Genomic DNA, 27,395 nt, shown 5'->3' with positions numbered 1-27,395 from the left:
AAGAATAACAATTAAAACCTTTTCATACAAAAGTGGTTTGGTATTAATTGCCCTCATCTAACAATCAGGGCGCCTCAAATTTTTTAACAATGCAAGCTCATTCTCTTCAGACCATTTGTTACAATTGGAGGATACCAGAAATTTCGAGTAAAAAATATATAAATGTTTTTTTTAATAACACTTAAAACCAGAAAAATACAATATATTTTCGTAATTTTTGATGAAAATTTCAAGATTTACCACCTAATTATAGAAATTAATAGGAATATTTTATTATGGTAATAGGAAAATAATATATTATTTACAACGCTTAATTTTTCCATTAAAAGAATATTGTTTTCTCGGGCCGGTGCTAAAATTTTAGTGGAATTACATGAATGAAAATTTCCTTCAAATTTGAATTTTTCTTGATGTTTTGGCGAAGTCGATTGTTTACTGATTGTTATAAGATCTGAATATTTACCTTCGTTTATAAATTTATTTTTTTCAACAACCAGTTTTCAAAAAGTTTGCTGAAATTTCAGATGCATACAAATATTATATATGCCCTACAGTGAAATAACTTTATAGATTTGCAAAATTATTATAAACATTTCATGGGTTGAGCTCTCCAAAAATGCCGGCGGAAGATAATCACAGTGGTCAACAACTCGAACGGAAGCAACGAGATTTTAGATTAAATTGAAAATCAAATATCTATTGAAACCCTGATTTCATTTCGGTTTTGTTTGAACATTTGTGAAAATTTGGTGGAAGATTTCCCTTCATGGAGAGCTAGAACTGACTGCTATTGAAGAGTTACAGTTAATAATACAAGGTGATGAGTAATACCAAAGTTTCATTTCTATACTATAGTTACATGCTATAGAAATTTAAGGTCAAACGAAAATAAATATTATAATTTCGGTAGTGTAAGTTACCCCTCTAATTCGCCAGTAATCATTTTAGCGTAACAATTATAATAAATACAATTCGTGCAATGAAAATGAATCTGCAATTTTTGGCTACTGTGCATTCATGTAATTTAGCCCACAAAGATATTCATATCCTATTTCAACTTTATTTGAATTTGTGTAATCTTCCTCAAAATTCTTGATAATTTTCGTTGTAATTCCATTATCCTTTATTCCTTCATTTAAATATTATCAAACTATAGATTTTCTTCACTTGCCTTCCTGAATTCTTTTTTCAAGGTATCAGTTGGTCAAGAATCCAGTTTATTAAAAAAAAATACCAATAAACCCCATAACGAAAACACCATCAAAAAACTCATTGACACCGTTGCCCAAAAAGCGAAAACACAAAATTTGGTTTCGACGAACCATTAAAGTTAATTCGCCCAATACATTATATTTCCATGCCCTATAGTATGTTCCGTAACTTCCGACTATAAATAAATATATGTACTCGTTTACATCGCATCTAGTTGTGAACGTGTGCATTTTTTTTTTCGTTTACATGCCAGTAATTCTATCAATTGTATGCTATTTAATGATTTGTAATCTGTACCAACCAGATATGGGTTGAAAATGAAATGTATAACAAGAATCGTTCTTTAGTTTTTGATATAATTTGATTAAATATAAAAATACTCTCGATTGTCTTCAATATGTGAGACATAATATAAAATTTTTTGAACTTTGTTTTGTTACAGGTATATAACCTATTTTTCCGAATTTAAACTTCTTCATAATGTTAATTATAATGTTTTGGGTAATAATGAAGTGAATCAATAATTAGAGTACTTCTACTAATAAGTAATTCCTAATTACCTTTTCAAAATACTGTAAAAATGTGTTAAATTATTTTATTTATATGTTGGAACTTGTAGACAAAATACACAATTTTTGTATAAATAAGATTAATTCAAAACACAATTACCTACAGCCTTTTAAATGCTTGAAATTTGTAGTGTAACATAGGGTTTAACCTTCAGCACTTAAATGTAATTAAATATGAGTAAATAATTTCTATAAAACTCAATCTAATCTTCATACACCCAAGATTCAACAGCAGGCTGCCAGGAGATCAACTCCTTTTCATTGAACCATAAGGCAATTTCCTTTTTTGCAGATTCAACAGCATCTGAGCCATGGATAATGTTCCTACCAACCTAAATTGTAAACAAACCATTGGTAGAAATGGTGCAAAAAAATATATTTTATTCCAGAGCAATGTAGGTCATGGAAGTTCTCTCTATGCATGATCCAAAAAAATGACAAAAAATATTAATATCCATAACCTGCAGATTGAAAACTACACAATTGGTTAGTTGTCAATATGTGGAATGCCATGGAATCAGTAAACTCTGCAATTCAATATACCTTCTTACCTGAACACATAAGTCTCCTCTAATGGTTCCAGGGGCACTGTCAGCTGGGTTAGTTGCACCCAACAAAACACGACCTGTCTTTACAACATTGAGGCCTTCCCAAACCATGGGGACTACAGGACCAGAGGACATGTATTTGACAAGACCAGGGAAGAAGGGACGTCCAGCTAGGTCTGAGTAGTGGTTCTTAAGAAGCTCTTCAGAGGGCTAGGAGACGTAGTAAGCAAACTTAGGGCCGCAATAGGGAAAGAAAAACGATCAGATACGATTTTTTGAGGTGACATGCCATTGATTAAAATATTTAATATAGGTTATGTTACCGCATGTTAATTCTATTAAATCCATTGTTTTTATAGAAAAAACTATTTCATTTTTGACTAAATGATTGATTAAATGAATACTTAAGCAGAGTGGTTGTAATTGGTCTCGATTCTTACCCACATGAACTTTAAGGCCACCAATTTAAAGCCTTTTTGTTCGAATCTCTTGATGATTTTGCCGACGAGACCTCTTTGAACTCCGTCGGGTTTCACCATAATAAAGGTTCTTTCCTTGTTGGCAGCCATTGCTCTCGAAAATAAAGAGAAAAATGATAACAAGGTACAAATCATACAAAGACTCGAACTGAAATGGACGTTTTTATGGTTTCGTGATCAAGAGGTTCAGGTCAATCGCAAATCGAAAGGAAAGGAGCTGCAGCGTATAACTGGTTGCTTGATTCGCGGTGAGGTTATGTTTGAATAAGTTGATGACGTAATTAGAGTACTTGTTCCAAAAGTAATTCTTACAAAATCAAGGGACATTGTATTCGCGCGAATTATTACCGGTACCTAAATAATTAAACATTTATTCAAAAAAAGAGAACTTACCGTGTCCTCTGCTAAAAGCCCGTAGTGGGGTAGTAAAATTATTACCCTTTTGACTTTGAGCGAGTACACTCACATAGAACAATCTCAGCACCATTTTCTTGAATTTTATAATGTGGACTCAATTAATAATAAAATATAGATGAACTAAACTGAACTTCGATTGGAATTTATACTTTCCAAATCAAAAATATCGTCTCCGTCATTATCAGTCTCGGAGTCAAAGTGCTTTGCATGCATCCCAAAACGTGGTGGCGCGATGATTGCTCTGGGAGATGATTGGAGAAAAATCAGGTTCAAATGAACTATAATTGGGAAGATGTATGACCCACGTGGTGATAATTTAATTATTAATTATTGTTTGTTATTGGTGTCGAGAAGAAAAATAGCGATGCATGTAATTGGATTAATTTAATCAAACTAAATACGCGTTTCAGAACGAAGACCTGTAATGTATTTGCGAGTTTATGGACGTGGATAACCTTATATTAGTTGTTTATTTTTCTATGAAATTCAATTGAGATTATACGCTTAAGTTTTTTCATTCGTCATCTATTTAATACCTCGATTAGTTACTTTCCTGTTTAAAACTTACCATTCACCTTTTAGACAAGAATATGGTATATATAGCGTATTCCTTATAAAAAAACTTTAGAAAGGAGTGAAATTATAACACGTATGCCAAGGATCAGTTCAACTATTTGTCAGTGACGGGTCACCGCCAACTGCAATGTTTTATTAATAATTACCCTGATTCTCTTGAAGACTCATTTCGTGCAAAACGCAGAATTACATCTTTTTATATTATTATTAGTAGTATAGGGCTTATTATTTAATAAGCAAGCTAATTGGTTACCATGTCATCATCATCTCCATTATCTTAACCATGGTTGTTATGGCAATTAATGTCAAATAAACCGTCAGCGATGAAGTTTTGATTCAAGACATATTTGTATATTGTATTTCGAATTTAAATTATACTTAAATTTGTAGTACGATTATTGTTATTATAGTCAAAATAAATTAATAAATTGAAACACTTTTAGACCGTATCCGATCTTTCTTCTTCCCGATAATCTTTTCAAGATCACTATCAGGCTCTAATTTAACCTCCTTCACATGTTCTTCTTGGGACATTGATTGGGCGCGTCTCTTTTTTTGCTTTTTGCTGGATTTGTCAGTTCCTATCTGCCCTTGCAAAGGCTCTTTATCAAAGTTTATTGTTGTATTTGAAAACAACGTATTCAAATCTAGTGAATCTAAAGAAACATCTGTTTCATCCCAGTTGTGTTTGGACTTTTTCTTGCTCTTTTTAGGAAGTTCTTCAAATTCATGTTCAGTTTTGATATGAAGTGATTTTGTTGATAAGTTTAATTCCTTATTATGATGGTTCATTATTTCACTCTTTTTGTGCTGTTTTGATCTTTTATTTGAACCAAATTCTGTGGGACTATAAACATCATCTTCCTTTCTGTTGTGCTTAGATTTTTTCTTGGTTTTGCTTGGTGATTCTTCCTTTATAAATATTTGGCTTGGTTCCTGAAAGTCTTCATCACACTTGATATGAAGGGATTCATTTGACAAATTGAATTCTTCTTTTTCACATTTAAGTGCATCACTATTTTTGCGCTTTCTCGCCCTTTTTTTTGTTTCTAATTCTGGTAGATCAACATCATTTTCATGACATTTTTGTTTTTTTTTAGATTTTTTCTGTTTGGTGCTATTGATTTCCTCCTTCTCCTCTTCCTCATCCTCCACCTCTTCCTTAAATCTTTTATGTTTGTATTTTAACATAGAGGATGTCTCAGTTATGTCAATATTTTCAGATAGAATTGATCTATAAGAAACCATGAGTGTGAATAAAAATAGTAAAGTAAAGGATAATAAGATGTTAATATCTAATCTAATAAAAGTACAGTGTGACCCATTTTCATTGTCTTTCAAACTATAAACAAAAATTTCCATATCAAAATGCATTGTTTTAAATGAAAATACTTTACTCCTTAGATAAAAAATGATTCTATATACTTACAGTATCTCTCCTCTGATATAAGGCAAGCCTCTAGAACTAGCAAGTTCTACATAAGTAATCTGAATTTCTACCTCAGTTCCAGATCCCACATTACTTCCCAACCATTCTCCCTGATTATCATCAGGTTTTGGTAAAGAAATATTGAAAGTGTTATACACAAGACAACCTATGTAGTTATTTGTGACACGAGTTACCACTCCTTAAATAAAGAAAAATTTAAGAATACAAAATAGTAAGTACCAAAGAAGAGGGGGTAGATTACTGAAAAATTTTCATATACCAAAATACCACACAATATACCTTAAAAGATTTAGGAAATTCCTTGAAGTATATGCCTCAGAAATGCTTCAAAAATCTCATTAAATTACTTGTACACTGATATACTTCAGTGATCTTCCCCTCAACCAAAGGGTTTTCTTTTGCTAGTACCTTTTAATATCATTCCAATTTCTGACTGAAATATAAAGAATGAAGCCCAAACATCTAAATGAATATAGCAGTTGTCCATGCCGATTACTCCAAACTCTGAGAGTATTGTAACATTCTCAAATCCCAAGATAATACCTTTTAACCTATAACAGAAAAACCATAACTTTAAAATTTTTGATGAATTGAATGAATTTTGAAATCCTAAAAAACTTCCATTAAAAATGTTACAGGTAAAGCCGAGGAAATTGATATACTTCAAAATTAAGTTTTTTTTTTTACATTTAATCTTTGATTGAATAAATACATTTAAATGGATGCATTCAATACTTACGAGTGATCATAATAACCAATTTTGTTACACATTTGTTCCTTGACAGAGCGTCGAAAATCTTTCAACTGAGCAGGGTGAAGAGCTAAATGTTGATGGATTTCTTGCTTAAAAACCCCGCTGTTTGGTTGAGTAAGAAGGTCATTAAGGTACTCTTTATCGAATTTAAATTGGCTTCCTCTGAATATGGTCATGATGAGTGTATTTCAAACCAAGTTTGTTAGGACGTTTTGCACAGTTTCTGTGAGAATTCTAATGCTCTATAACGTGGCACTTGTGTTCGTTAATAACATAATTTTTGGTCTGTAGTATACCACTATTTGATTTTACATCATGAACGTTTTCATCCTTGATTGTTTTGAACATATGAAGCACGTGAACCATTTGAGGTTATGTTTTAGGTGAATGTTTCGTTATTTACATGTTGTCATGCCGCTGCTGATAATCGAAGAGACTAAGTCAACATGACAACGCCGCCACCTATCATAGAGAGTTCTTGTATAAGTATATTTATGTTAATGTTTAACTTTAAGTTCAAAAGAAGATACTTTTGAGGCTTTAGCTAGCACTATTCACCTCAAAAGTTGTTAATGGCTTCAAATGGTAAATTAATCTTTTTTTTTTAAATATTCCTTATCGCGTATATTATTCGACGTCGATGAAATTTAACTGTCATTCGATAGATTTTTGTTTTTCTTTGTAAAAAAAAGAGTGTCGCTCAGAACGCAAACTCAAAGTAGTTCAAACGTGAATATCCAGCCATAATTAGTTTGGCGCGCCATTTTGCAAATTCCGATTCCTGGCAAACAATCGTCGAACATATTGTATTTTGGTCACTTTTGCTGGTCAACACTGGATTAGATCAGAACCTATGGAACACGGAATAATGTTGTTCACAAATTGAACGTTGACCTCCAACAAAAGTAAAAGCAAAGCCTGGGTGAGTCAGTTCCTTTTATCACGATTTTTCCTGTAAACTTTGGCTCACCTCCCGATTTCCATCTCCTGCGTTAAAACTGTCGTTTGTAGTGTGGGATAGTCTCAATTTAGTTATTTGTTGGAAATTTGATGGTATAGAAAGAAAGTGAAATTGGTGAGTCATTTGATAGAGTTTAATGCGCCATTCGTATTTTTGAATGATTGAATTTGATGGTTTACTCAACGTTTCGTTACCAATATCGACTAAAAATGCTCCACAAAGGTAAAAAAACTCCTCAAATAAATTAGGAATTGGACTCTCTTCAAGGGAGTCTGCAAACCATAGCGGTGAATTTCGGAAATTTTTGCATATTCGCAGAGTCCTAATTGAACATTTGAATTCAAAATTCTCAAGAGCATGGAGGAGAATCTTAACGAATTTGACAAAATTCAAACTCGTTTGGAACTTTTAGATTCAAGTAAGCACCAAAATCAACTACAGATCAAATCAGCTTATAGCTCATAATTGATAAATTAGGTTAACAAAAATCGCAATTAAAGTAGCACGCAGTTAGAAAAATCAAGTCCGTTGGTCGTTTGGGGAAAATTCCCAGATTTAAAATTGTTTTCACTTTTTTTGCATAAAATTGCCGGTAAGTGCGATGTCCTGTTAAACCTGACGTTATCCAACAAACGCTAACACAATATTAATCGTAGTTGCGAACGAAAATAGTGTAATGTTGAGTCACTCACCGCTGATAAATTGATCGAATTTTTAAGGGATAAATGTTTTGCATTGCAAGCTGTTCGTGATTTCTCTGTTTTTCAATTATCAGAGCGGTATAAAGACACAAGGAAAAAATTGTGTATATTACTCGGAGTAAAATGTTTTTACTCCAGTTGCTGCGTTCACTCATTGACCTTGGAACAAGAAGACCCACTTTTGTGCCACGTAAAATTTTTAATTGAGGTAGTAATGGGGATTCTTTAAAGACATGGTGAGAGTGTTTGCGTGCTCCGTTCGTTTGGGAGTGATACTGACTCGGGAATACATACTTAATCCATCCTAAAGATCCGAAGGAGTTTCTTAGTGACTTTGGAACAAAAGCCTGAACCTCGAACCACTAAAATAGTCTCAAGTATACCGATAATTGCTTTGAATTTCAAAACATCTTCGACCAGTGGGTCGCTTAAGTGTACAAAAATTTAGGTAGGTCATCTTGTAGAGTTGTTTACTATTTTGGCTTTGCCAATGGTTTTACCATGTGATTGGCAGAACGGATAACATTTACAATTCTCCTTAATCCCTTCGTAATCATGTACTTATGTATACCGGGTGATTCACAGTCGATGGTAGGTTAGACGTTTCTGGAAGACTGATGTCACGATCTTTCTGAAAATTTGCATAAGTAGATAAATGAACTTGCTCTATCGACGTAAAATTTTTTCAGCGATGCAGTGTTGCCGGTTCTATCAGAAAATACTAGCATCTCCGATATTTTAAATGAAACACCCTGTATATTTTTTCATTTTTGGGTTCTATATTTCATACCAATAACTTCAGCATTTAACTTCCTATACCTATCTCTAGCAGTTTTCGGAATATTATTTAATTTTCTTATTTTTTGCTCAAAGTCAGGCCTTTAATAAAAGCTCTGTTATAACATGATTTGAATTCACAGAGGGGCAAAACTTGGAATATAATTTGTGAAAGGTTCATCAATTTGTTGCATGTAAATAAGAATGTTCTGTTTTGTACAGGGTGGCTCAAAATTAATAGTCTTACGAGTAGACAGTAAAAGTGTCTAAAGTGTATTTTTTCAAATGAAACCCTCTGAATATTACTAGCCATGCTGAAAGACAATTAAATTTCCTTTAAAATGATGTGGTATATCCCTATACCTAAACCATCACGTTTCGAAAATAAAAGCTGTTTTGTCTTTAAATTGAATTATTTAAAAATATTTGCCAAAGCTGGCTCTGGGACGCCATAATTGTTGAAAACTATGCAATTGTTTGAACAGTTTGACAGGCGGCGTTATTGTAATTTTTAATTTACGCATTTTTAAGAATAGCGAGTCGAAAACAGTGAGAAAATGCCAAAAAACAATTATTCAAATGAAGTGTTGATGAAATTATTTATTTTACATGAACAATGTGATCAAATTATAGCAAGGACATGCAGAAAGTTTAATGAAATGTATCCTGATTTGTCACCAATAAACGAAAGGAAGTTTAAAAGAACACAACACAACTTCATTAACCATGATTTTTATCATAGTAATTACACTGTTGTATAATAGAGCGCCCCGGTATGAACTTGTTCTTCCCGGTTCATAGTTTATTTCATATTCGTATTTTTCTAATGTAAAACACTAGTGTAAAAGTCTAACGCACGGAGTTTTACAACCAAATTATTGGACAACGGTCATATACAGTAGTGGCCAAAAGTAGATGAACACGTATTATTCACTGCATTTTTAATAATTCATACCACAAGTCTCTATAAATTTTAATATAATTTTTCCACCAAATAACTAATAGAGTGCCTTTCCTAAAGAAATAAATAAATGATAGATTTTTTATCATATATTGTTAATATACATAGAAATGCAAAAATAGCTCTGGCCAAAAGTAGATGAACAAAATAAACATAATTTCAAATATTATAAACTCTTATTAACTAAACCATTGAGACAGTATTATTAGTCAGTATTTTGTGTAATATCCTTTATTTTTTATTACTTCATTGCATCTCTTGGGCATTGACGATATGAGATGTTCAATAACAGATGGATCCATGCTCGCCCATGCTTCTTGTAATGTTATGAATAATTGGTCCTTATTCGAGTAGGTTTTTGTCCTAATTTTGTTGTTTAGGATCTCCCATAAATTTTCTATTGGATTAAGATCCGGTGACTGCGAGGGCCATGTCATAACAGGTACTATTTCATCTTCTAAAAACTTCTTAACTATCTTAGACGCATGTTTGGGGTCGTTATCATGCTGAAAAATAAACGTGACCGGCAAAACTTCCTCGATATAGGGTAACATGTGAGTTTTTAATATGTCCCTGTAGATAAATCGGTCCATTATTCCCTCGATCCTATAAAGTGGACCGATACCGTACCCAGAAAAACATCCCCAAACTAACACTGATCCTCCTCCATGCTTTACGGTTGGTCTGGTATATTTAGGCAATAAACGAGTGTTAGGAGGACATCTTACATACACATTGCCATCAGATGAAAACATATTAAATTTAGATTCATCACTAAAACAAACCCTTTTCCACTGCGCTACAGTCCAATTTTGATGCTCCTTTGCAAACTGTAATCGGGCCTTAACGTTCTTCTTTGACAGCAGAGGCTTTTTGGCCGGTCTTCTGGCAAACAAATTAGCCTCTACTAGTCTACGTCTTATTGTCTTAGAACTGACAGAAGGCAAACCAATTTCTTCTATTTTGGTCTTTATTTGATTAGATGAAAGAAAGGGATCATGCATAGACATCTTCTTAATGGCCCTATTTAGTCTCTGGTCAGTTTTTCTAGGACGTCCCGACTTATTCTTAATTGTGGTATCTCCCCTTTGATTGCACCTCTTAATTATCATGCAGACAGTGGATCTTTTTAGCTGAAATTGCCTTGCAATTTGTGCTTGACTCACTCCAGCATTATTCGCAGCTACCACTCTTATTTTTAAGTCTTCAGACACATAAACACCTCGTGGCATTTTAATGAATTATTCTAGTGGCTTACTACTATCGTCCACCAAGATACTAACGTTCAAAACCGAATCGATAAATATCAAAAATATTTTAAAGTTTTTGTTCATCTACTTTTGACCAGAGCTATTTTTGCATTTCTATGTATATTAACAATAAATGATAAAAAATCCATCATTTATTTATTTCTTTAGGAAAGGCACTCTATTAGTTATTTGGTGGAAAAATTATATTAAAATTTATAGAGACTTGTGGTATGAATTATTAAAAATGCAGTGAATAATACGTGTTCATCTACTTTTGGCCACTACTGTACATAAAGTACCGATCTTTCGTACCGGTAGGTCCGAAAATGCTTTATTGCCCAAACTATGGCGATCGTTTCCTTGGGATTCGTCTCTCTTTGGGAAAATAAGACAATTGTAGCATAGTGTCATGAGTCAGTCCGAAGTAAAAATCGTTTTTGAAGCTTAGATATTGTGGTATTGGTTTCGTATGGAAGATAGTTTTGCAATGGCTGCAAGGTTTTTGAAAAATGGTCGATATTAACCGATTAGACCTACAAATTTTTTAATCTGTTTAAAGTTCTTCAAAATTAGGTGCACCGAAATGTCTTTAACTTTTTCTTTTCCATTTAGTGCTACCCTTTCATCATTAGTGGCATATCCTAAATATGCCAATTTTTTCCGTATGAAATCACAATTATCAGGTTGCAGCGATAATTTTGATAAAATGGAGTCTATGAAAAATACTTTTCAGTTTTTTTTAATGTTCGGCTATAGTACAGACATAAACAGCTATTGTCTGTTCGTTCATTTCTGTGAAGTGTTAGATTTAGACTGGTGAAAAAGCAGTTTCGGACACGTTTCTTGACTTAATCGGAATTTAATAAAAACCGATAGCTAAATCGAGAATTTAGAAGTACTGGCAGTGACCTCATTGATCTAATGTTTTCAATGTTCGGTAATGAGTACGAGTCGCCGATAGTGTTGTTTTTTTATGGCAGCGGTAAATTTACCGACATCCAGCAGTTATAATGAGAATTTATAACGCGCGTCCTAATAAAGAATTTGGAAATTCAAATTTACCGGATTTGTTGGTTCACAGGTAGGAAGTCAATTCTGTGTTTCAAAGATTGATATTTCGGTCGGGAATCTCTCAGAACCGAATTTATGCCGCACCTAAAATTTACATAAAAAGAGCAGAATGTTACCGCTTTATACACTTTTCCGTCTGCCAAACAATTTATAGGTAACAAGAAAAGGTCATTATATAGAGTTCCATTGATTTTCTGGAGTACTATGGCTTGATTTTTTTATAAAACTAATTCGTAGATATCGGGAAAACCGTGTAGATATGGCAAAGGCTTTTGCTTTAAAAAAAAACCTGCTGTTTTTGATGCATATAATTCAATTGAGAACCAAAGAATAATGAAAAATATTAAAATTTAGTTTAAAATTTACTTATTGCGACCCATTACATTTCCACTTGCATAAAAAATATGAGCTATGATAGTTCATACTTTTGGATTAGGTCGAGAACAACTTGGTTCATGTAAAGCAGGAAATGTGTTCTTTTGTAGTTCAATGAGGTCCCCAGTTTTATTTTTGCCAAAGTTTCAATCAGGGTAATAAAAGTGTTTGTTAAAACGGCAAACTAATTATGTCTTTTGGATTAAAATGTAGCATGGATAGTAAGAATACTTGCATATGACTTTTTATATTTAATAGGTTTGGACACAAGGAGCAGTGGACACAAATTTATACAAATTTTGTGACAAAGCATCAAATTCCACTGTTGAACGGATGTATTTACTTTTTCTTGGCAATGAGCCTTCATTATCTCGTACTTTTGTGAGAGAAATAGGTAAGTGTTACTTCTTTACATCTCTGAAGCATTATGTACTACACCGACTTTCAAAAAACCGCAACACCAAGAAGAACACATCGTACACGTTTGAAATTCTGGCATTACGTTGGGTCGGGTAATAGATAAAAACGATCAAAATGTCAAAAGAAAATTATTGTGAATAAGTGAAAAAATTTAATAATAATTTAATAATGGGTGGTATCTCCTCTTAAATTAATACATTCCTGTGAGCGACGTGGCATGCTTAAAATTAAATTGTCAATATCTTCCTGTGGTATTGTATCCCAGGTAATCTGCACCTGCTCGCGGAGTTCATCTACGGTCTCTGGAGGGCGAGCTAAACGTTGAAGTCTCCGACCCATTATATCCCATACATTCTCTATTGGGAACAAATCTGGAGACTGAGCTGGCCAAGGCAAAGTATCCAAATTTTCAGCTTCCAAATACCTCAAAGTATCGTTGGTTACATGTGGTCGCGCATTATCCTGTTGAAATGTGCTTCCAGGATGGTCGTGCATGTATGGTACAAGAACCGGTTCTAAGATACTATTAATGTACCTCTGAGCATTTAATCTATCATAAATGAAAACAAGAAGAGACCGACTACCATACTGAATGGCACCCCAAACCATGACACCTGGTGTTAGACCAGAATGACGCCTTTCCAAAAAGTCCAAATTTAATCGCTCTCCTCTGCGCCTTCTAACACGTAACCGTCCATCAGATCGCCATAACCCAAAATCGGCTCTCATCACTGAACACGATTCTTCTCCACTCATCCACCCATTGCACTCTCAGACGACACCATTCCAGTCGGGTCACCCTGTGGTTTCGTGATAATGGAAGCCGACGCATAGGAAGATATGAATTTAGTCCAAAACTTCGAATTCTGCGATACATCGTACTAAGGGAGACCCTTCAATTTAGGGTGGTTACCCAGTTAGCACCAAGACACGGAATTTGTTTCAAACGAGGCGCCTGTCGCTGAACTACGAAGTCGCCGGCCTTCGCGTTGGTTCGTCATTCTTGGACAGCCAATACCACGATGACGATTTACTGACCCTTCGTTAGACCAATCTCTCCAAGCTCTTAGCACTGTTGATGCGTTTCGATCCAATCCACGTGCAATTTCGCGGAATGGTAAACCTGCCTCATGCATACCAACAATTCTTCCCCTTTCAAAGGGAGGTAACTGCATTTTGGCGTACACGAGGCATTTTGCACTACCACACATTTAATATGGTACTAACAATGGTACCTTTATTGCTATTCGCCCATAAAAAAATTTGCAAAAAGAACGATCGTCACAGATAAAAACGTAAAGAAAAACTTTATATCGCATTAAAATACGAACTTGAAATTTTTTTCGTTTTTTTCTCTTTACAAGTCTAAAATCATACCAAAATTTCAAATACACACAATGCGTTCTTCTTGGTGTTGCGGTTTTTTTGAAAGTCAGTATATATTTCGTATATTTTTAATTTATAACTTAAATAATCTGTGAAAAATATACCAGGTATACCGGTATGAAGTGAGCGTCAGGATATAAATGTCTGGATATAGGGTATTTGTTGTAAACAAACCTTTTTTTTTGTTTGCTTGGTTGATATGCAAACTGACAAACACATTTAGTACAAATTAAGTCCTTGAACAAATAACAATATATTATTTCATTGAGCCAAAAATGTCGAATTTTGTACTACAAAATGATGATTTGCGGAAAGCAGTAATTTTTTGCTTTCATTTGAAGAAAAATGCTGCAGAGTTGCATCGAAGGCTTGCCGAAGCATATGGTGATTATGCTTTAACAGAAGCAACATGCAAAAGATGGTTTCAACGATTCAGAAATTACAATTTTAATGTGCAAAATGAAAAACGTGGCAGACCACCAAAAAAGTTTGAAGACGCCGAACTGCAATCAATATTGGATGAAGATGATACTTTAAGTCAAAAGCAAATGGCAGAAATGTTAAATGTTGCACAACAAACAATTTCTGATCGTTTAAAAGCTATGGGAAAGATCCAAAAGTGTGGAAAATGGGTGCCGAATGAGTTGAATGAAAGACAGATGGAGAACCGAAAAAACACCTGTGAAATTTTGCTTCAAAGGCACGAAAGAAAATCAGTTTTGCATCGAATTGTTGCTGGAGATGAAAAATGGATTTATTTTCAAAATCCTAAACGGAAAAAATCATGGGTTGATTCGAAATAACCATCAACATCGACTGCAAAACCTGATCGATTCGGCAAGAAGCCAATACTGTGTGTTGGTAAGATCAGAAAGGTGTGGTGCACCACGATCTTTTAAAACCTGGTGAAACCGCTAATACTGTTCGCTACCGACAACAATTGATTAATTTAAACAATGCATTGATCGAAAAACGATCAGAATGGGCCAGAAGAAACGGGAAGGTAATTTTGCTCCATGACAACGCACCTGCACACAAAGCAACACCGGTTCAGGATACCATCAAAACACTTGGCTGAGAGTTGCTACTCCATTCGCCGTATTCACCAGACTTGGCTCCTTCGGACTACCATTTGTTTTCATCGATGGGACACGTATTGGCTGAACAGCATATCGATTCCTACGAAGAAGTAGAAAATTGGGTGTCTAATTGGTTTGATGCCAAAGAGGCACATTTTTATTGGTGTGGTATCCATAAATTTCTAGAAAGGTGATTAAAATGTGTAGAAAGCAATGGTCAATATTTTGAATATATTTTTTTTCTTTCCTTGTTAAAATTGGTGTTTTATTTTCACAAAATAGCGCTCATTCCATACCGGTAGACCTAATACATATGTGTTTTATTCTTGATTTACATGAGAATTAGACATTTTGACTTTCTTGAAATCTTCACTTTCCATGAAAATTATTTTCAATTTTTGCGAATTGAAATATTTGTGACCTTTCTGACAACCAGTGAGAGAGAGAGATAGAGAGATATCTGCACATTTCCAGTTGAATGCTAAATAACATGTTGGGTCAATTTCAAATCTTTAATGTTTCTCAATTATTAATGTGTTTACTTACCGACAAATACTTCACCGACTGTAATGACATTTTCTGTTAATTGTTGTTAAAATTTAATTTATAATTGACACAGTTTTTATTATTTGCTGAAATAAAATCATGCATTGTGTTTTAACAGTATTTCAATCTACTCCAAATATTTTAACAAATTTTTTCTGGCTTTGATGTGAAATGCGCCACCAATTAGCACCTAACTAATATGGCATTTAATAAAGTGTGAGTATACAGTCGCGGTCATATAAATAGCACACTTTTAAATTTTTAATATTTCCAAATTTATATTAATTTATCAATTGTGACTGTTTGTCTCCTGATTTATTTTGCCAATACGAAAAATATAAACAAAAAAGAACCTAATATAATACAAATGCAAAACAAAAGATTATACTGAAGTTTATGATATTTGATGGGACATTTAAATAGCACATTTCACATTAAAACAAATTTTCATGTTATAAGTCAGTATTTTGTGGGATAGCCTTTATTTCGTATAACCGCATTTAATCTTGATGGCATAGACTCCACTAACTTTCTGCAAAAACTATCTGGAATATTATTTCAAGCATCTTGAATATTATTCCACAATTCCTCTAAATTTGTAGGATTTTTATTTTGTAGATTCCGTTTTATGCGGCTCCATATGGTTCAAGTCTGGACTCTGTGATGGCCAATCTAAAACACCTACCGTGTTATCCCTAATCCAGCCTTTTACAAGTTTTGACGAATGTTTATGGTCGTTGTCGTGCATGAATTTGTATGTTAGGGACATATACTCATCTGCATAAGGTTCCATGATAGTGGAAAGGATATCTTTATACATAAATCGGTCCATTATACCGTCTATTTTATGTATTGGACCAACACCATTCCACAAGAAACCTCCCCAGACCATGACACTCCCTCCGCCGTGTTTTATGGTTTTAAAGTGTATTTTTTATTGAGGCTTTGGCCTGGAGGGCACCGTACAAATATTTTTCCGTCGTTACCAAACCGATTGAACTTTGATTCGTTACTCCACAAAATATTTTTCCAAAATTTAATGTCTTTATTCACATGATCGTGCGCAAATTTTAATCTATTCTTTAGATTTCGTTTGGATACTAGTGGCTTTTTTCTCGCTATGCATCCTCTTAGATTAATTTCATTTAATCTCCTTCTAATAGTTCTAACAGATAAATTGACATCAGGTTTATTCATAATGTCTTGTTTAATTTGCCTAGCTGTTTTAAAAGGATCAGACTTGCTTTTTCTGGTGATGAATCTATCCATTGCTACTAAGGTTTTGCTTCTTCTAGGCGTTCTAATTTTGTTTTCAGTACTATTGGTAGATTCAAATAACTTAAGGGCATTGTAAACAAGTTTTCGAGAACATTTTATATTATTAGCAATCACTGAAATACTGAGACCTTCATTTTTCAAACGAACGATGAGATTTCTTCTTTCTACACCACAATGCTTACTTTTACCCACTAAAAAATTTGAATTAAATAATCGAATATAAGGAAACACCTAAATATCATACTTTCAGAAACAAATTGTTAATTTACGTGATATTTTTCAGCGATCTTAGGAAACGTGCTATTTACATTACACACTAAACAACTGAATTTGAAAATAATCGAATATGTATAGGGACAAGTTAAGACCTTTCTTAAAAATGTGGTCCTTTGTTCACAAAATACCTAAATTTTATCAACATTTGCAGATAAGAAGTCTTTATTTCTCAGTTGGATCTAAAGTTAAAAGTGTGCTATTTATATGACCGCGACTGTACACATTTTAGTATACTACGTGACAAAGAAAGGTAAACACCCATTAAAAACCATTTTATTTTGATAATTTTTTGCCTGTTGACTTATCTTGGAAAAAGAAAGAAATGATCAAAATTTCAAGTTTATCTGTTTTTTCTTTTGTTTCCATGGGTCGTTTCTTAAAAAAAATAAAATTTTGTTTAAACATTTTTGTTCACATTTGTATCACAACTTTTGTGAAGTGTGTTACAATCGGTTATAATTTTTACTCATTATGCCTAGAGTGCGTAGAATTGAATAGATCCGTCAGCTTAGTAACTTTGAGAGGGGGCGGATTGTTTGGTTGCGCAAAGCAAATCTGTCGGTCAGAGAAGTATCTAGAAGAACTAACAGATCCTTAGGAACCATAGTGCGGTGTTACCAGGCATGGACTCAGGAAGGCCGTGGGCACAGAGCCAGAGGCACTGGGCGACTCAGAGGAACCACAGAGCGCGAAGATCGTCGATTGCGACTTTTAGCTCTTAGAGACCGATTTCGCAGCAGTCGATCTATTGCAAAGCAATGGTTTGAAGAACATGGGAATAGGGTTAGTATGCGTACAGTATATCGCCGAATACGAAGTTTTGGCCATTTGTCCTATCGTCCGCATTTGGTGCTGCCTCTCATTCGCTAACATCGATTTAACCGCTTACAATGGTGTAGAGAGAGGATTCAGTAGGACCAAGAATGGACTCAGGTGATCTTTAGTGATGAATCCCGCTTCTGTCTGGGGATGAACGACGTTCGGGCAAGGGTGAGAAGACGACGGGGTGAAACGCGAGATCTACAATTTGACAGAGAGCGTCATGTCCACCGTACTGTAGGCGTTATGGTATGGGGTGCTATCGCATATGGTAGCAGGTCACCCCTAGTTTTTATTAGAGGCAACATGATTACCCAACGCTATATCCAAGAAGTGTTGGAGCCATGTGTGATTCCATATTTTCGAACTATCCTGAACGCTATTTTCCAGTAAGACAATGCTAGACCTCATGTTGCTAGGCAAACAATAACGTTCATGGATCAACATCAAATCAACCGTTTACCCTGGCCACCTCGATCGCCGGATCTGTCTCCTATTGAACATGTCTGAGACATGATTGGCCACAGATCGTTGAATTTACAGCACCCTCCACAGACTTTAGAAGCCCTTACTCATGAAGTTCAGATTGCCTGGAATGAGATACCTCAAGAAGACATTGACAATCTTATTAGATTCGAGCCCAGGCGTATCAATGAGTGTGTAAGGAACCGTGGATACTCAAAACGCTATTGAAAAAAAAAATGAAGTTCTTCCTCTGATCTTGTTGAAAATGTGATCATTGAATAAGTATGTGGTACTGAACACGTACAAAAGAAATTTCAAAATAAAATTATCTTTAATGGGTGTTTACTTTTCTTTGTCATGCAGTACATTAAAATGAGCGATAGAACAAAAGCAGTACTCAATTGCTACGTTCTATTTATATTGTGTTGCTACAAACATTAATTTTGTTGCTTTATTTTTACATTCAATAAACATTTTCATCTGTTATATTCGTTTATGAATTGTTTAATAAACTTATTATTTCACAAGTAGTTCCGTAAAGTAAAGTATTAGATAAATACTTTCGGCATAAATCTTATGATCTGTAGCGACAACAAAGTTTCTGATCTTCTGATTTGATTTCGTCTATCAAACTGATCATTATCCGAGTAGAGCGCCTAAATAAAGCGACATTGCATAATGTAAACTGGAGATTATTTTTGATAATATCCCCTAACTTAAACTAAAGAAACTTACTATTCATTTTACATACTTTGTAGCATTGTTGTAAAATAGTAATTAAATGACAAGTGATGAAAGTAACTCCTACAAGACTGGAAAATATTGCGCATGTACTGAAGGTGAAAAAATCAATTTCGCGAGTATTACTGACAGATATTTTTTAGTCTCAGTTGATACGTTGCTTTGATATAAAAATAATTTAGTAATATTCCTCATTAATACATTACTTGTATAAATTTAATAAGTTCGACGTGTTTGCTGAGAGTATATTCCGAAAGTATTTATCAGGATTCGGGCTATGTAATGTAACCGGCTAAACAAAACATGGAGTGGGTAATCACGTTTTAACAAGCCTGAGTTTGCGATCTTTGCGATACGGTTTCAAAAAAATAAGGCCAACAACCTTTCTAATGTTTGCTAAGATACGTGATGACCAAAAAATTTGAAAACAAATTAGTAATTTTCCTGAATAACGAGATAAATCGAGCAAAAAGCAACTGTCATCTCGGGCGGAAATAGCTAAGACGAGTGTAAAAAGAACGTTTTTTATTACTGATTTTTTGTAAGTAGAGAAAATTTATACTAATGTTCGTGTTTCAGTCGGTGAAAGTTATCCCTGTCTATCATAATAATTAAGATTTCTTTTGTTTTCAGGAGCTTTTGGCCAAAAAGGTCAGTTATTTCGAATCCCCTCTCGCCTATCCGGTAATGTCATATTGTATTTTTCCGACGTAGTTCTTATTGAACCTTCCGGCTTTCGTATTTGACTACCGCAGAAGCCATTGGAACAGTCATCCTAATCCGCCATTTTCAAGACTTCTATGACAGATATAGGTAAGTACTACTTCTTTGCATGTTTTCTATATTAGATACTATAATATATTCCAATTATTTTTAACATATAACTATGGTGTTGAATTTTTCTCTATTTGTAGTGCATACTTTGAGTTTAAGTGTTATTAGTGAGTAATTCATAGTCATATTTGTGAAGAAGATATGTATTTTATTCTTAACTTCATTACTGAAAATCAACTCACCTGCTTACGACGTCACAGTGAATTCATACAATACGTGATACGATTTTGTATTAAAACCTATATATATAGATGTTACATCCACTTAGGCATTTTCAATTTCTGATGAAAGTGACTTCCATTTCTTGAGTTGAAATACATGTTTGTAATATTTACTACAACTAGTTAGAGGAAAGTACCACCTAACCTGTACATTTTTAGTTCAACGCTAGGTAAAACGCATGGTCGATCACAAATTTTTAAGATTTAACATTTTTTTAAATCTTTATTCCTATTATTATTAACATTATTTGAATTTACTCCTAATATTCTGACAATATTGTGACGGTTCTGATGTAGAATATCTGATCATCTGGTTCCTAGTAAAGCCTAAGTATACACATTTTTTATTAAAATGAACATTTGCACAAGACCAGTATGCAACTGCTACGTTTAATTGATATTATCTTGCTATGAGCACTGATCGGTTTGTGGCACAAGATAGACTTGTACTTCCAAGTGTTAGCAAATTTACACTTGCATGTGTAGGCAACATTTCCTAAAAACTTTGATTCAATTTTGAAACTTTAAATTCTCTTTGTAATTCATGAAAATACTAAATTCAACCAACAATTAACAACTCTTGTCTATAATGAAATTTGAAATTTTGAGACCTACAAAAGAAGAAGCAATTTTACATTTCGATTTTATGAAAAAGTAAGTTGTATGTAGAAAATTTTTATTGTGAACGTTTGAGAAAATTGAGGTGCTCTAAACATCGTCTATAGTCTTTAAATGCCAATTTTACAGGGAAATCAAGATATAAATTCTAGAGAAGAGTTTGAAGCCGTAAGATCTACAGAAGAATACACGGACTTGTAACTACAATTTTTAACAAATTAATTCCTGCACATGTTGTCAAAATATCCAGTAACTTTTATGCAAATTTTAAAATATAAACTCTCTACAGTTCATGAAATTATTAAAACAACAAAGATTTACTAACTCCTCTCTATAAAGAAACCTGAAGATATCAAACTGACGGAAGAAAAAACAACTTTTCATTTGTAATTTGTGAAAAAATAACTTCTCTATATAATCAGATATTTTCTTTGGATCTTGTAGTAAATTCCTATTCTCTAAACTCTATAAATAATTATTAGTTCTTAATTTTATTGAGTAACTAACAAGCGAATCCTTGTTAAAAACCGAGGTAGCAAAAAATGAAAAAAGAATAGATAAACTTACTTATATTATTTTTTGTCAAATTAGTTGCTGCATGCATAGGCAACAATTTCAATAACTTTTAACAATTATTTAAACTCAACACTCTTTATATATAAATTGCGAAAAGGCAAAATTTAACGAACAACTAAATTTGCACGAGAAATTAGAAAGATGTAAGATCTACAGCAAAACAGGAAGTTGGACATTTCCATTTTATAAACAAGTAAGTAATGTAGATATAATAATCTTTAAATGCTCATTTTACACAGAAATCAAGAGCTCTCTTCTGAAGCTGAATTTGAAGATACAACATCTACAGAAGATTAAATAAATTTGCATTTTTAATTTTTATATGCATCTGCCGGTACGTTCCAAACAGCTTTTATTTAATTTTCAAACTATAAAATACCTATATATCTAATTCACAAAGTTACAACCTTTAACAAGAATGAACATTTCTTTGCTATAGGTATATCTGAAGATGGAAGACCTAGAAAAGAAGAAGCAAGAAGAAAGTTTTAATTATAATTTATAAAAAATTAAGTTCTGAATATGGGTAACTTTTGAGACGTTAAAGCAAATTAGGAAGCTTTATACACTGCCCATAAGCACTAAATGCAAATTTTAGTAAAGAATCAAAAATTTAATTCTATAGAAAAATCCAAAGCTGTGAAATTTACAGAAACATAGACAGACTTGTACTTTCAATTTATACATACTGTCAATAATATTTAAATGTTAACTTAATAAAGGTATCAATAGCTCTCTTCTAAAGAAAAATCTGAAGCTACTAGATCTATAGTAAAACAGACAAAAGCATGTTCAATTTTTAAGAAATTATTTCCTGCAATGTGTAAACAACATATCCAATAGCTTTGATTCAATTTTGATACTTTAAATCATCTTTATAATTCATGAAATGACTAAATTAATGAACAATTAATAGCTCCTTTTTGTAGAGCCAACTGAAGCTTTTATTTCTACAGAAGAAGCAGCTTTAGCATATCCAAGTTATGACAAAGTAAGTCCTGTATATAGGAAAACTTTGTTTGATGGCGTTTGAGAAAATTTAGAAACCCTACACACCGTTTATAATCTTTAAATGCTAACTTTATAAAGGCATTAACTGCTAAAAATAATCTAAAGTTATGAAATCTTAGAACAGTAGATAATTTGTATACCTAATGTTCAATAAAGTTCCTCTATTATCGATGAATTTACTTACTTTAAAGAGGAATAACAGTTCTTTCCTATACAAACATCTCAAGATGGGAGACCTATAAAAGGTTAAACAAAAAGAAAAACTTTTAATTCCAATGTATGAAAGATTATGTTTTGTATGTAGGAAAATTTCCTGTGGATTTTTTAGTAAGCTGATATCTTCCATATTTCGTTTATAATTTTAAACTGGTAACTTTATAGAAGGGTCAAGAGTCATTTTAGAGAAGAATCTGAAACAGTGAGATTTACAGAAGAACAAATAGATTTGCGTTTTCAATTTTTAAAGTCTTAAGTCCTTTTTGTAATTTATGAAATTTTTGAATTTAATGAAAAATTAACTGCTGTTGTCTACAATGAAATCTGAAGATTTGAGATTTACAGAAGCAACCTTTGCATTTCCAATATTTATCAAATTGAGTCATGCATGTATATACCACAATTTGAGTGAGTTTCAAGCACTTATTCAAAGTAGATTTTTTTTTAGTTGATCAAATTGTGCAATTTAGCAAACATTTGAGTTTGTTTTGAGAATTTTGAAAATGTAAAATGTACAGCAGAAGAAGACCTTGTGTATTTCTTTTTTATAAAAAAAGTAAGTGTAATATATAAGTATAATATAAGTATAATGATTTTCAAACGCTAACTTTATAGAAGAATCAAGATTTCCACCCTAGAGAAGAATCTGAACCTACAACATCTCCAGAAGATTAAATAAATTTGTATTTCTAATTTTTGAAAGGCAACTATCGGCTACATTCCAAAATACCTTTATTAAACCTATAAGAGATGAAGCAAGAAGAAGTTTTTCATTCGAATTTATGAAAAATTAAGTTCTGCATATAGGTGATATTTGAGATATTAAAGAAAATTTACACAATGTCCATAATTTTTAAATGTAAATTTTATTCAAGAATGAATAACTTCATTCCAGAAGAAAATCTGAAGCTGTGAAATCTAGAGAGGAATAGACAAACTTGTGTTTCTAATTTTTAACAAATTATTTCCTACATGTATATGCAAAGTTTCCAATACATTTGATTAAATTTTAATAGGCTAACTGTTCTTTGTAATTCATAAAATTAGTAAAATTAACGAACAATTAAATCCCGTCTACTGTGAAATCTGAAGATTTGAGATCTACAGAAGAAAAAGCAATTGTACATTTCCATTTTATCACAAAGTAAGTTCTGTATGTAGAATGGCGTTTGACAAAATTGAAATAGTGTAAACGCCGTTTATAATTTTTAAATGGCAATTTTATTGCAGAATTAAGAGCTCCATTCTGCAAAAAAATCTGTAGCTGTAAAATCTACAGAAGAACAGACAAGTTTATATTTGTAATTATTAACAAAATAATTTCTGCATGTTTAAGCAGAATTTTCGATAAAGTTTATGCTATTTTGAACATATAAAATCTACAACAGAAGAAGTTGTGCATTTGTATTTTATGAAACAGTAAGTGTAACGTACAAGTATAAAATAAACATAATAATCTCTAAATGTCAGTTTTATAGAAGAGGAAAGAGTTCCATTCTAGAGAAGAATCTGAATATACTACACCTGCAGATAATTAACTAAATTTGCATTTTCAATTTTTGACAGGCATTTGTTACCTATATTCCAAAAGGCTTTTATTCAATTTTTAGGCTCTAAACTTGCTCTATAATTCATGAAATTACGAACTTCAAGAAGGATTTATCAGCTCTTTGCTATAGGAATAACAGAAGATAAGAGACTTACAAGTTTAAGTTTTCATTTGGGGTTTTGAAGATGTAAAATGTGTAGCAGCAAAGGAAGTTGTGCATTTCTATTTGATGAAAAAGTAAGTATGATATATAGGCAAATATAATAATTTTTAGAAATGCTCACTTTATAGACAAATCAAGAACCCAATTCTAGGGAAGGTTCTGAGGATAGAGAAGATCTACAGAAGATTAAATAAACTAGCATTTGTACTTTTCAACAAGCATTCCATTTGGCTTTTATTTCATATTCAGACTCTAATCTATTTTTATAATTCATAAGTTACATTCATATCTTTAATAAAGAATTAACAGCCCTGTGCTACATGAATATCTAAAGGTAGGAAACTTACAAGAGATGAAGCAAGAAGAAAGTTTTCATTCTAATTTACGAAAAATTAAGTTCAGCACATATGTGATTTTTGAGGCGTTTAAACAAATTGGAAAACTCTACACAATGTCAATAATCTTCAAATGATAACTTTATTGAGAAAACAGAGCCCAATTCTGAAGAAGAATCTGAAGCTACGAGACCTACGAAGAATGAACATACTTGCATTTACGACTGTTCACAACTTAATTCCTGCTTGCATGGGCAATAATTTCGATGAGTTTTAGGAGTTATTGAAACTAGAAATTCCCTCTAAAGTAAATTAAATCAAGATTTAACTAATATTTAAGTTTGTGTTAGGGATTTTGAAGATGTAAAATCTACAGCAGAAGAAGATGTACATTTCCATTATGAAAAAGTAAGTGTAATATATAAATATAATAATTTTTAAATGTTAATTTTATAGAGAAATGAAGTGTTCCACTCTAGAACGGAATCTGAGGGCACGACATCTACAGAAGATTGAAAAAAACTGGTATTTCTAATTTTCAATAATTCTCTGATGGCTTCATTCCAAAAAGCTTTGATTTCATTTTCAGATTCTACAGTTCCTCCATAAGTCTTGAAGTTATTTACTTTACAGAAGAACAAAGAGCTTTTTTATATGAACATCTGAAGATGGAAAGAAAAATTAAGTTCTGTATGTAATAAAATTTTCTGTAAACACTTGAGTAAGTTGATATGCTAAGACTTTATTTATAATCTTAAATTGCTCACTTTATAGAAGAAGCAGGAGCTGCGTTCTAGAGATTTACAGAAGAATAGGCAAACTTGCATATCCAATTTTTAAGAAATTAATTTCTGCATTTATAAGCAAAATTTCCAATAACTTTATTTTAATTTTAACTCTAAGCTTTGTTTATATTTTATGTAAATTGCTAAATTAAAAAAAAAACTGTTGCTTTCTATAGCGAAAACTGAAAATTTTAAATCCACAAAAGAAGTAACTTTGCACTTACAATTTATAAAAAAGTAAGTTCTATACGTTGGATTTTTTTCCATTAGTATTTGAGCAAATTGAAATACTCTAAACTCTGTCTATAACTTATTATTTCTTATTAATTCTATTTAGGAATCAAGAGCCCCATTCTACAGAAGAAGCTGAAGCTGTGAAATATGTAGAAGAATAGACAGACTTGCATTTCCAACTTTTAATAATGTTAATAACTTTATGGAAACATTAATGCCTTTTTCTTATAGGAATATTAGAATTTCGTTCCAAATGTGAAGCTGAGGCTACGAGATGAACAAAAGAATCTTGGTGAGCAATCTTGCTTTAGAACCTTTTCCTGTTCCTTCTGATATCTCCATTGGTTGAAAAAATAAGTATAGGATATTTGAAAGCCTGGATAGTGGAATTGGATTAGCTATTAGTCCATCGAATAATCTCGTTATAATTCGACATTTTATAAAGACTGAGTAGGTGTTTCTTTTTTTTAACGTTCTGGCGAACGCTAATTCATAATATGTAGAATATCAGAATATTCATTTATGGTTCGTACTGTTAAAACATTCAAAGATCCCATTTTGCTAATGTGTTAAAAGACTGTCTAATATTCAAATATTACCATGATGATATTTATAAAATCACGACGAAAAACAAGACTTGTTTTCAATTAATTTTTGGATAATGAATTGCTTTTTTATGGCTTTGACTATTGAAAATGGTGTTTCGTGCAAAGAGGAGTAAGACCAGTCATTTTGGAATCTACAGGCCCGTGTATTTTACTTAAATTTTATGTTTGAACTTTGAGAGTTTCGTGCCCTCACTACGGATACATTTTCTTCGTTTTTAATTATTTTCCTTGTCATATATCTTTATTTCTTCAGTTGTGTTTTTCTTAACGAGAAATTGGTGAAAAATGACTTTTTCCATTCGTGTCAAGTTGCTGACTATGACTTTGTAACTGTCCAGTACATCATCCACTGATGAACTTGCTGAGAAGAGATCCCTGCTGCGCTGCGCTGCGGCTGTCAATGTATCTGAGTAGCTCATCACAGATTTGCAGGGAAGTTGTACAATAAGAGTCCAATGAAAGAAAAATCTGCTAGTTTTTGTCACCTTTATCACTTTCATTGTTGGTGACACTCTTTGTTGTACTACAATTTTTATTTTCAATAAAAACTACCACACTACAACAAATAACATTTTTATTTCCTTAATGCAGCAAATAAATCCTCCACAGACACTCGACTGGAGAAAGTAAATATAATGTACATTTTTTCTTTATGAGCTTTATAGTAATTATAGTTTTCAACTTCTTAATACGGGGTGTTCGGAAACCGAAGTTTTGTACTGCGGTGGAGGTTATATAAAGAAAAAGACCTCGGTTTTTGAGATATTAACTTTTAATGTTATATAGTCACTAGTCTTGTAATGGATGTAAAGTCTTGATCTGAATTGAACTAGTTGTGAATCTATAATTATGGGGATAACTAGAAGCATTTGCAACAAGAACACGTCAGTATCATTGGCGATGTAATTAGTTTAATTAAAGGTTTGATTACAGGTGTAGTAACTGCTTATAATTGAGGGTTCCACTATTTTTTTTTGGTTAATCACTTTGACCTAGATCGCTTGGCACCAATGGTTTTCATGGTACAATCGGCAGGCAGTTCCTCGCTCGGCTGATTTCGTTAGCATGACTCACATGCAGGGCGTTCAGGAACGGAGTATTGCACGGTAACAGATATTTTATCGACGTAGTGGA

General features: G+C 32.7%; 2 protein-coding genes and 1 long non-coding RNA gene across 3 annotated transcripts; 1 reads left to right on the top strand and 2 right to left on the bottom strand.

Annotated features, from left to right (window-relative positions):
* Positions 1-1,791: 1,791 nt before the first annotated feature.
* awd (nucleoside diphosphate kinase) lies at positions 1,792-3,347 on the bottom strand. The gene is made up of 4 exons (XM_066283953.1): positions 3,202-3,347; positions 2,770-2,900; positions 2,333-2,539; positions 1,792-2,113 (listed from the first exon to the last, which is right to left on the bottom strand). The coding sequence occupies exons 1-4, from the start codon at positions 3,293-3,295 to the stop codon at positions 1,985-1,987; spliced, it is 561 nt and encodes a 186-aa protein (XP_066140050.1). The 5' UTR covers positions 3,296-3,347; the 3' UTR covers positions 1,792-1,984.
* Positions 3,348-3,879: 532 nt separating this feature from the next.
* Polr1F (RNA polymerase I subunit F) lies at positions 3,880-6,408 on the bottom strand. Its single transcript, XM_066283911.1, has 4 exons — positions 5,991-6,408; positions 5,660-5,802; positions 5,231-5,429; positions 3,880-5,035 (listed from the first exon to the last, which is right to left on the bottom strand). Exons 1-4 carry the CDS (start codon positions 6,179-6,181, stop codon positions 4,222-4,224), a joined length of 1,347 nt encoding a protein of 448 aa, XP_066140008.1. The 5' UTR covers positions 6,182-6,408; the 3' UTR covers positions 3,880-4,221.
* A 386-nt stretch (positions 6,409-6,794) lies between these two features.
* Positions 6,795-26,656, top strand: LOC136340144 (uncharacterized). Its single transcript, XR_010732261.1, has 9 exons — positions 6,795-7,080; positions 12,360-12,495; positions 19,745-19,762; positions 19,826-19,924; positions 24,198-24,373; positions 24,428-25,042; positions 25,091-25,159; positions 25,224-25,355; positions 25,409-26,656. It is a non-coding gene; the product is annotated as an uncharacterized lncRNA (long non-coding RNA).
* Positions 26,657-27,395: the final 739 nt, after the last annotated feature.

Source organism: Euwallacea fornicatus, chromosome 7 (genome assembly GCF_040115645.1).
Source record: "Euwallacea fornicatus isolate EFF26 chromosome 7, ASM4011564v1, whole genome shotgun sequence".
Lineage (NCBI taxonomy): Eukaryota > Metazoa > Arthropoda > Insecta > Coleoptera > Curculionidae > Euwallacea > Euwallacea fornicatus.
Note: the sequence above shows the minus strand (reverse complement) of the source record. Positions and strands in the feature narration are given on the sequence as shown.